General features: G+C 43.4%; 1 protein-coding gene across 6 annotated transcripts in view; it reads right to left on the reverse strand.

Moving 5' to 3' along the window:
* Positions 1 to 10,181, reverse strand: part of LOC143145108 (uncharacterized) — a 295,651-nt gene extending 285,470 nt beyond the window's left edge. For all 6 annotated transcript variants that reach the window (XM_076308161.1, XM_076308145.1, XM_076308176.1 and 3 more), the window contains exon 1: positions 9,990 to 10,181. In XM_076308161.1, the coding sequence (XP_076164276.1) occupies positions 9,990 to 10,004 (15 nt within the window). In that variant the 5' untranslated portion in view covers positions 10,005 to 10,181. The remainder of the gene's footprint in view (positions 1 to 9,989) is intronic.
* Positions 10,182 to 11,329: the final 1,148 nt, after the last annotated feature.

An 11,329-nucleotide genomic window follows, 5' to 3' on the forward strand; every position in this document is an offset into this window, starting at 1 on the left:
AATTGCCAGAGCCACGTTTTTTCTGTACAAATAAAGTACGAAATTACATCGTGTCCGTGGAGGGTTGCGGAGAACCGACCGTGAGTAAGAGAGAGACGAAAGAATTCGGAGAAATTGGAGAGAAACAAAACCGAGAGTACATTTTAGAGACGAGCAACGATCTTGCGAAGGAACACCGTCTCGATCGAGAATCTCCGTTTGACGAAACTGAGCTCGATTTTCCAACGAAAACGTTGAAAAATACTCGAATACTTTTACCCAGCATTCGTGTCCAAGCTATGGAAAATTATTTCGAAAATTTCCAAGGAAATGGGATACATATTTAATTAAACGATTCGGAAAACAATGCACGTGGAAACAAAGGGACAGTCCGAAACACGTTTCGGTTTTTTCGACGAGCAATCGCCACGGTCCGAGTAAAAATTTCACCAAGTGAAAGCAAAAACAACATTTCTTTTTTTTTCCATCCCGTTAATTTTTCAGAGTAATCTCCGCGAGTTTTTACATCCCTCGAATATCGATCAATGGACAGGGGTGAGAAAAAAAATAAAAAAGAAAGAAAGGAAAACGAGGTCCGATGTTTGTCTGTGCTCGATCCGCGTGGCGAGTTTCATCAGAATCTGGGGATCGTCGATTGGACGATGTTGCTTGTTAGAATGGTCGGTACGCGTGAAAGAGGAATGCTCGAAGATTCGGGAGTAGTGTAATAGGGTACAGAGAGATTTAGACGGTACCTAACGATCGTGACTACCCAGCTACGCGAAGAGAAATTATTTACCCGTAATTGATACAAATACTATTTACTCGACCGTGCCACAACGACGCTGATTGCGAGGTTGGGCTCGGGAATGCAATCGATAAGAATGTGATGTTTGAATCTCCAGGAATGTCGAGGAGGGAGGAAAAAAAAGAATTGTACCCGGTGAACCGTTCGAGAAACACCAACGAATTTATCTATTAGCGAGGCGCGATACTCTGCGTCGTCGACGTCCTTCCTTCCGTCGTTGTAACACTATTACAACGAAATTCAGTAGCGCTCGGCTGTTATGCTCTTGACCATAATCGTGATAACTGCACCGGCAAATGTTGGCGTTACGCGCTACATCCTCGATGCTAAATGCACGCCCGAAAGCCCATTAAAACTCGTACACGGGGTGGAAATAAAGCCTCGGCGAAGAAACGAAAAAAGAGGGGAGAAAAATAAAGAAAAGAAAAGAGAACGCACGCATCGAAAATCGAATCCACGACGAGAACGAAATATTTTCTTTTCTACGGGGGATCGAAGTTGGAAAAAAAAAGAAAAATTGTAATAATTTCCCCCACCGTCGTAGCTTCGTTGCCCGGTATCGGAGAATTTTTTTTTTTTTGTTGCTCACATTTTCGGCACACTCGTGATTCCTCGTTCGGTATTCATTAGCGCGAGAAACGCGAGACGCGTTGAATAAATGTATCCTTAAGCATCGATTTTCTTTCTTTTTTTTTCCTTTGGTTTCTTTCTCCTTTCTTTTTCTCGTTTCTCGCATACCGTCGCGTTACATTACAATGCCCGCTTTCATGTTCGCTACGTTGCTCTTCTATTTACTTTATGTATCGTTCGGAATCAATAACAGCGACAAGATCGAACGTCGGTTTTGCTCCTTCGCGAGGCGGCTTTATAATACTTTAAACGAGGTCAATTGCTCCAATGATTTCCTTCGATCGATTATTCAAACGAACGATTACGAATTCTTCCCCGTCCGAGCGGAATAAATTTTCCATATAATTGTACAAAAATTGCCCGCGATCGGATAAATATGCGTCGTAATCTCGTTCGACGCATACTTCGTGTTTCTTTCGTGATATTTCGCGGAAAATATTTCTTCCATTACTTATGCAAGATAACAGTCCATTAGTGTTGTATTGATAACGGGCATCGGTCGCCGTTATCGTAGTACAATTATTCTAACATTCGCGAAACGACCGTATACATTTTGTGTTCTCGTCTCTGTGCACCGTTCGTTCTTCCTTTTTTATTTTTTATTCCTTTTTCATTTTTTTTTCTTCTTTCTTTATCGCTCGGCATTCTACGACGCTGAAATATCGTACATCGATTACCATTATTAATTATGTAAACGTGATTACGCGTTCGTATTGTGTCGATTAACAACGAAAGTCGAGACGGAGGTCGTTCGATTTAATTCGATCCCCCTTATTTAGGATAGCTTCAAACTTCCACGCGATATTAATTATCGATCTCTCTTCCACTCTCTCCGTCTCCCTCTCTCTGTCCGCGAAACGCTCGGAATTAATCTGCAGAATTTAATAAGGAAACTGATTAATGTCGGAAGGGGAAGAGAAAACTGTACGTCTCATTGAGAGACATTTGCTCGCGTGTAACGACTGCGAACAGTGGCTTGCGCCTAGGAAAAGAAATAACAGTGCCAACGCACAACACACAAACGCGTACACACACGCGTACCAGGCCGCGAGTGTACACACACGGTGCCCGATTCTACGTTGAATTGATTTCATAACTTTCATACTTGAAAACGCGGTCAGCCAGACTTTCTGGCGCGACTGTACCCCCTCCCGACTAATTTTGCCGATTAGAATTTTAGCATGATGTACAGTCCGCGATAAAAACCGTCCCGCTTTTCACTCGCGCGCGCTCTTTCGCCGGAACAATCGCCGCCGCGCTCGCACACCGTCGCGTTTTATTTTATAATTATTATTACGACCAAGTTCAAGCCGCCGTCTGAGACATGCAAATCCGAGACTCGAAAACGACTTTCTCTCTCTCCTGGAATATATATATATTATATATTATATGTGTGTGTGTGTTATGTATGTATGTATGTGTGTAGGTATGTAAAGTTTCGACCATAAACCTCGGTGCGCAAACAACGACCACGAACGAATTTATTTCGATGCAACTTTCCACCAGACGTTATTATCGTTATTATCGTTATTATTAAGATCGTAGGTGAACACCGAGTTTCTTCTAAACGCTACGGTCTATCGGGCCGCGTGTCGTTGCATACGATGAACGTTTTTCTTCCTCGTTCGCGGTGTTATCTTGATCGAACGAAAGCCTCTTATCGGCTCTTTATTATGATGAGTAACAACCACACGCGATCAAACAAATCTAAACGCGTCAGTCGGCGTAACAGTTTACCGAGAGGGGGCGGGCGAAGGCGATACGGATAGGACAACGATAGACGAAACCTCGAGTGTTGCGCGCCAACAGAGACCATGACTCTCGCGAGAGTCAACAATGGTCGGATTGGAGCGTGTTTCGAAATTCGAATTGGTTACCTTGATAATTCACCGAACCTCGATAGTTGCGCGCAACGAAAACTCGTATGACTCGTAAGACTTGTGCAAAAGTCGACCATGATCGAGTAGAGTTGTATTTCAAAATTAGTATTGGTTACGTCGATAAACGCTCGAACCTCGATAGTTGCGCGCAACGGAGACTCGTACGACTCGTACGACTTGTGCAAAAGTCGACCATGATCGAGTAGAGTCGTATTTCAAAATTGGTATTGGTTACCTCGATAATTGCTCGAATCTCGATAGTGGTGCGCAAGAAATAAAAAGACGACGATTCGTACAAAAGTCAACAACGGTCGAATAGAAACGTATTTCGAAACTGAGATCGATTACCTCGATAAGTGCTCGAACCTCGATAGTGGTGCGCAAGAAATAAAAAGAGGACGACTCGTACAAGAGTCAACAATGCTCGAGTAGGGTTGTATTTAAAAATTGGGATCGATTACCTCAATAATTGCTCGAACCTCGATACTTGCGCGTAAAAGAGACAACGACTAGCGCAAAAGTCAACCATGATCGAATAGAAACGTATTTAGAAATTGGGATCGATTACCTCGATAATTACTCCAACCTCGATAGTTGCGCGCAAGAAATAAAAAGACGACGACTCGTACAAAAGTCAACAACGGTCGAATAGTATCGTATTTAAAAATTGGGATCGATTACCTCGATAATTACACAAACCTCGATAGTTGCGCGCAAGAAAGAACGAGACGAGGACTCGTGCAAAAGTCAACAACGGTCGAGTAAGGTCGTATTTAAAAATTGGGATTGATTACCTCTATAATTGCTCGAATCTCGATACACGCGGGTATTTTCAGCCCCTTGGAGTTTCCCTCCAACTATCGAGGTTCCACCGTATCGTGTTCCATTAAAAAATTTCACGTCCACGCGATCCAACGAGCGTCCCCGCGTCGAGTATCGAGTTTTCCAAGGTACGAGGGACGCGTCCCTTTGATTCACCGTTCGCGAAATAATATCGCAAGAAGCGTCCTATTGTTCGCGTCAAATCGAGACACTTGTTTCTCGAGGTCCGCCCTCACGGTGCAATTTACTCTGTAAAGTATGGTGAGCTCCTGCGAAGCTACAAAAGTAAATTCCATTAAGGCAGCAACGGGGTACTTTCCTTTAATGTCGTTAGCAGGAAAGAGCGGGAACGAGCAGACGACGAGAGGGCAGAGAGAGGAAGGGATCTCGGGGGCTGATAGTGGGGGTAAGAAACGAACCACGCCGAATCAACGAGCACGATTTGGACGAAGTATCCAACTTAATACAGGGTGTCCCAAAATATACACCAACCGAAACGAAATAATCTTCGTTCGCGCGGCCACTGTTCGTTCATCGAAAATAACAACCTGGCCTAACCAGTTGCACGCAATTCCAATTGCGTGTATCGGTATTTTATTTTTTATCAAAAGACCAGATAGACGTAAAAATATATAAACAAACACGGACGTTTCTTCTCGAATGGATAGAGACTTTGAAGAAAGTTTGTAAATGAACGGTATTAATATTTACGATTAAGAAACGATAAGAATCCGTCAACAGTCGATCCTGTCATAGCCGATAATTAATTTCCCGACAGGTGTAAAATTAAACTCGATTAACGAGGTTCAGCCCTGATTATCGGTCTAGCCTAGAAACCTGTTCCCCGCGAATACGTACGTACAGGAACGGTGGGAAATTTAACATTTTTCTTTTTTTTTTTTTTCCTTTTTCACGAACGTAACCTAAATTAATTTTCCACTGATTGCGAGTAGTTAACTGGAATACGAACGACGACGCGGCCGTACACGCGGCCGACACGCGCCCCCGCGTGCGCGCGAATAAACATGTCCACTCGCGTGTGCACAAATTTTAATTATGAATCGCCGATTGAATTCCGGGGCGAACAGGAGAGCACGAGCTCGTGGCTAAATTATCGGCTAATTTCCTTTGCCGGTGAAAGATCGTAAAATTTATCTAGCGGCCGGTTTTTGTGCAGCGCACAAGGTAGAGCTTTACGCGGTAACTGAAAGTGTGCTTAGCGTCGCGATCATTATTCGAATTCAAGTACATTTTCAAAGGCGGGCGAGCGAGCGGGAGCGCGCGCGCGCAACCTACCACCACCACCACCACCACCGCCGCCACCACCACCGGCGCACTACCATCGCTACCCATTGTCGGCGAAGCACCTGTCCCGCTCGGTTCGTTGAATTTGACTCGAGCTGTACGCATGTATGCGCGCGCATCGTGTGTCACGCGCGCTTACCAACACGATCTCGCCGCGAAGTACACAGCGAGCCCGAGAGAAAAAGAGAGAAGAGACATGTAAACACGGCGAGTATGCGACCACATGTAACGAAATATCCTATGCACGGCCGATTACCGAGTGAATTAACGAGGGAAGAAACAAATGCAGTGTGCGTCCTGTAATTCATGGTACAATCGCGTAAGAGACGAGTTCCCGTCCAACGAGCACGAGTTGAATATAATTTATATACCCGAGTTTGTTTCACGAAGATTCGTCGAACGCTTCGGAAGACACCGCCGCGGTGGTGAAGGATTTTATTTTTAAATTTATATTTAAATTTATTTTTAAATTTATCGTTAGATGTATTTTTAAATTTATTCTTTTAAAATCCATTCCCGCGCGGCACACCCCCTACTCGACCGTATTTCGAAAAGAATGCACACTTTTGTTTAAATTCGAGACTCGCTGTAGACACCAAATGTTTCGTAAACCCTATGTGCCCATTCAGCCTAATGGATAATACAGGCCTGCGTACACGTGCGTCTAACCGACTTTCGACTAAACAGATGCCAGCGTACAGCGGTGTTTTTGTTCGTACCGTATTTATGAACACGAATAAGGTCATAAAATTCAGGTTCTCGCGATACATTTATCTACGACGATGACCGAGTCAACGTCACCGATCGCCTCCCCTGTAAAAGTAATAACCTAAAGTGGCGAGGGTTGCTAACGATAAGATAGAGGGATTTAAAACAGAAAGGCACATCCGAGTAATATCCCTCCGTCGCCGAAAAAAAGAAGAAAAAAAAGGAACCTCGTATCGACGAGTCTCGTTCGTATCGTGAATTTAAGTCGCTCCGCGAATCGCGTTACGTCCCGTACGTACACGGAAATAACGAGATAAAAAAAAAATCGCGCACGCCGAGGAGGCTCGCGAAAGAATTTTCTTTCGGATTCGAATGTCTGCGCGCCGCGTGCTTCGAAACGAATTACAATTACAAATGTAAAGCAGGGCGGTACACTCACGGTTTTTCCGGCTAGGTGAAATTACATTATCATGAATTTGTATATCGCTTTGATACGGGGCGGGAAACACGTCCACGGGTGTAACCGCAAAAATTTATTAAAGATCTCTCTAACGAGAAGAAGCAACGCTCGTTTGAATCGCGAGATAATTATCGGTACGAGCACTTACCGGCTGTATTTTTATCGGCGCCGCGCTCGCGGTCGGAAATCAAGTACATAGACGAGCGAAATATTATATTACATAAATCCCCGGGACGAAAATGATTGCCGTGAGAAGCACGTTTTTGTTTTTGTCGTGCGTACACAACGAGCGAAGGCTGCGCGAGTTATCGACGACGTGAATTACGGGCTCGCGCAACTAAATTCTGAGTTTAATCTCTTTAGAGATGTCGTATAACGCGCGGGTTTGTGTAACATTGAAATCCTTAAACGTAAATATTGCGACGCCAGTTGTGCTCGCGGGGAGCGTGACGCAATTTTCTCGATTCGAAAATAGATCTTTTATTGAAATATACATTTCGAATTTAACCAGGCGAAAATAGTCGTTGCGTTTTCAACATGGAAAATGTTGAAAAGATAACGGTTATACACGCGTATGCATATGCATTTACACGTACATATACCTATGTGCATATATATGTATACATGTACACATGTGAGTGTGTTAATGTGTGTGCACGCGCGCGCGCGTGTGTGCATACACATATGTGTGTATATACATATATCATATAAATATGTGTATATACGTGTGTGTGTGTGTGTGTGTGTATATATAAAATAAATAAACACATATACGTGTGTGTATACATATATAAAATAAATATACACATATACGTGTGTACATATATATATATATATATATATATATGTACATATATATATATATATATATATATATATATATAAATAAATAAAATAAATATACACATACGCGCGCATGTGTGTGTGTGTGTGTACGTACGTACGTACATTAATTCGATGCATGGAATCGGTACGAACGATTCCGGAAATTACAGCCAAGGTAAAATAAATGTTTTGTTATTTTTTACGTGTGTCTTGAATCGCGCGCACGGGAAAAGCAAGAACACGCTACGTGTGTACGTGTGCGTAGGCAAGGACAGAGCATTATTTTAATCGCAATCCACGTATTATTTAATCCTATGCGCGGAATTAATAAATAGAGCCAACAATACGACGTTGCTTGCAAAGGTTGCTTTTGCTCTGTGAATGATTAAATACGAAATACATTATTGATTTAAATTTAATTAAATTATTAAACGTACAATGTATCCGTCGCATTTATTAAACTTGAATGTTTAATCGAACGTGAATTATTCAAACCGGTTGAAATTTGGCCTCGTTCGAAATTTAAAGAACCCATTAACGTTAATGTTAAATCAATGTTTAATCGTTCGTGCAATCTGCAGGATTCCACGATTATTAAAGTTATCGCGAAAACGTCCGTTTAGTTTAGAAATATTCAATGTTTCACGAATAACATCATTTTCACCGTGTCTCACTTATCATACTGCAAATAGCTTCGCCTCGTATAAATATATAATTTTATTACGTCATAGACGCTCGCGAGTACAGGTCGCAGGGGGATGGGAATTTTCGTTGGCGCACTGATTATTATTGCATCTGCCAGTAAGCATATCTTGCAGTTTCTATTTCCCGTTTCAGCATCTACGACGACGGGTAGAAAAAGGAAAGAGAAATTTCTAAGGGCGCTAAACAACTCGTTGGAAACGCACGCTTTATTCGGAAAAAGCCAGAGAGAATATTTCAAGTCGCCATTTGCAGCGGTAAGAGGGGGGTGAAGAGAGAGAGAGAGAGAGAGAGAGAGAGAGAGAGAGAGAGAGAGAGAGAGAGAAGGGGGGAGGGACAAACGCTACGAAAAACTGTACGAGTTTGTTGTTTCCTCGTTACGAGGAAAAGACAATAGAGAGCGCATCGCTCGCGTATTATGTACTCTGTCGAATTAAGATGACAAAAACGACGCTCACCGCTTCGGTTCTGATACAATAATTAGCAGCCGTGACTCGCGACCTCGCATTATCGATTTAATTCTCAAATGTACATTTTCAATTCGTGCAACGAAAGACAGAGAAAGAGAGGTGGAACGGGAACGAAATAATCAAGAAGAAAAGGTTTACCAACAAACTCGGTAATTGAATCGTTCGAACTTACGATAGCCTATTATTGCAGCGCTTCGAGCAGCAAATAAATAACGCGAGCTTAATCGCTGGCGTGTGCTATGTAAACAAACGTCGGGAACCGAAATAAGTGGAAAAAAAAAACTAGGGGGGGAGGAGGCAGAAATTGACGATAATAGAAGTTGTCGCGAAGCCTCTCGACCGACCCTACATCCTTTTCCACGAAATACTCGAAAAATATATTTTTCTCACGGCAGAGAACCGTAGCGCACGCTCTTAAAATTTCCTTCTATTTATCCACCATTGTACTCGATAATATTTCATCCTAATAATAACGGAAGCACTTATCGATTTGAGTCTCGCGGACGCGTGCACGGAACAGTGCTATTGTGTTAATCTCCTTTGATTCTCCTTCCTTTTGCGATTTCATTTAGCGTACGATAATACGGTTTCGAGAGAAAAAAAACGAAAAATAAAATTTTCCAAATAGAGGTAAAGATAGCGTCGTGGAACGCGAGCGGCGAACGAATTTGGAGAGGGGGAAAAATGTAATTTCTCATTAAATCGTCGTTAGGACAATGCGAGTCGAGGTGGCTGTGTTAAATCGGGTTAAGGCACATCTATAAATACCTCACTAACTGAGAATGAGAGAATACGAGAGGGAGGGGGAGAGAGAGAGGCACAAAGTGTGCTGGCAAAAACATGAGAAGGAGAGAAAGGACAAATACGCGGAGATGAAGTGGGAACAAGAGGGAGCGAGTGAGATATGTAAACGGAGAAAGAGTAAGCGAGCACACGAACGAGCGAGAGAGGGATAGGGAACACAGACGAGTGGAGGGGAGAAACAAGAAACGTGCGAGAGAAAGACAGATACAAGCAGAGTCACAAAGTTGACAGAGAAAAATGAAAATGAAACAGAGAAAGACGACGCAATGATAACGGTGGAGGGGCGGTGGGGATAGCAGTAGTAATCAGTCCGTCTAATAGTGTGGGCACATCGAAGATACACACAATTGCATTCGTTGCCAGATGTCTAACTACACGATCGTCCCCCCCTCCACCGTCTACCCCTTCCCCCACTCGTCACCACGCTGTCACTTCTGCATTACGGAGTAGCGAGGAGAACACGAGTCGAGGTAAATTCGAGGATGAACTAGCGAGGGGATGAGAAAGCCGCGCGTAACCCCGTAGTCTATCCGTTGGCACTCGGACAACTTTCTTAATTTATAAATTTATCAATAATTTATACAAATATCACTCACCTCTATCTTTTCCATTTCTTTGCTGCACGGCTGTCACTCACTATTCCCACAGTCATCTAGGATCCTTTGGCACACACACACTGACGGCACATAGCGCGGATATGACACGATCTACACACGAGCGCGGTGTGCGTGTATCGAAACGATATAGGTTTGACGCGCGCGGACCAGCGACTCACGGTGCGGCGCACGCCGCTGTCCCATCAAGACTACTTTGTATTTACTCTAATTATGTGACGTCACGGATACACTGCTCGCCCCACCACTAGCCGCCGGAGGCGGCCGACCGTTGACGAGCGCGCTCGAGCGGCGCCGAGCTCGAGCGAGCAACGCGCATGGCGCGACTACCCAGTCACCTGTCGTCTCTCTTCGTTCTCGTAGAACCGTCGGTGCAGTAACATCGTGACGCGGTTGCGATTTTCCTCATCGTGCGGATATTTTACCGATCTTCGTACTCGCGATCGCGTATACGATCACCGACGATCACGATCTACACGCTTTGCAACGACCTGGGATTCCTTTGGATTCGTTCAGCGGTCGAGTTCGTTGTCAGCGACTCTACGGCCGATTTTTGTGCTCTAACCTTAACCCGACGTGCAATATTTGTGCTATTGGTGGTTTGTTAAGCATCGCGTTCGAGGACTACAAGATTCGAAGGAGTTTTGGTGTTCGTGCACCTGTTTGGGGGATTAACGTTCGATGGTTATTCGATCGGAGAATTGTAAATTGATTCGCTACGAGCTATAAACGTTTGACGTACGTACGATGCACGTTTAATGGTCGCGACAAAACAGGCCATTTGTGAATAACGACAGTTCGGAATATCGAGTTGCCAAGAATAACAGGGTACTGTTCGATCAGTACGATATATTTTGTACTTACTTTAACGTTCTCGCGACACGACACGCGTCTGTCTTTTGATTTACGGAACGTCTTTTACGAATTGTTTTAATTTTCGCGTTCTATGTAAGTGCGTTTAGTTTTCCTCATTTGTTGTACAAGCGACTGTGCGTATGCATCGATAGAATATTCCAATGTTCGCGAAAGGGAATAGCTGCTCACCATTTTACCGGATCGAAACAGATAAGCTGGAAAAAAAATAAAACAAGTTTAACCGTTTTCTATAAGGACAGAAAAAAACATCGAACGATAAAATGTGTCGAACGAACAAGTAAATTTCCGATTGTTTGGAATCGGTGAACGATTAACCAAATTTCTAAATCGTTTACTAATCGTTGTTTTGTTCTGATTTAAGAAATCAATCGGTAACTCGCGTTTCGTGAAGTATGTCGATAAGAAAGTGCACAATAAATGACACCATCGTTGAAAATCGTATTTGT

This window comes from Ptiloglossa arizonensis, chromosome 1, assembly GCF_051014685.1.
Source record: "Ptiloglossa arizonensis isolate GNS036 chromosome 1, iyPtiAriz1_principal, whole genome shotgun sequence".
In the NCBI taxonomy this organism is placed as follows: domain Eukaryota; kingdom Metazoa; phylum Arthropoda; class Insecta; order Hymenoptera; family Colletidae; genus Ptiloglossa; species Ptiloglossa arizonensis.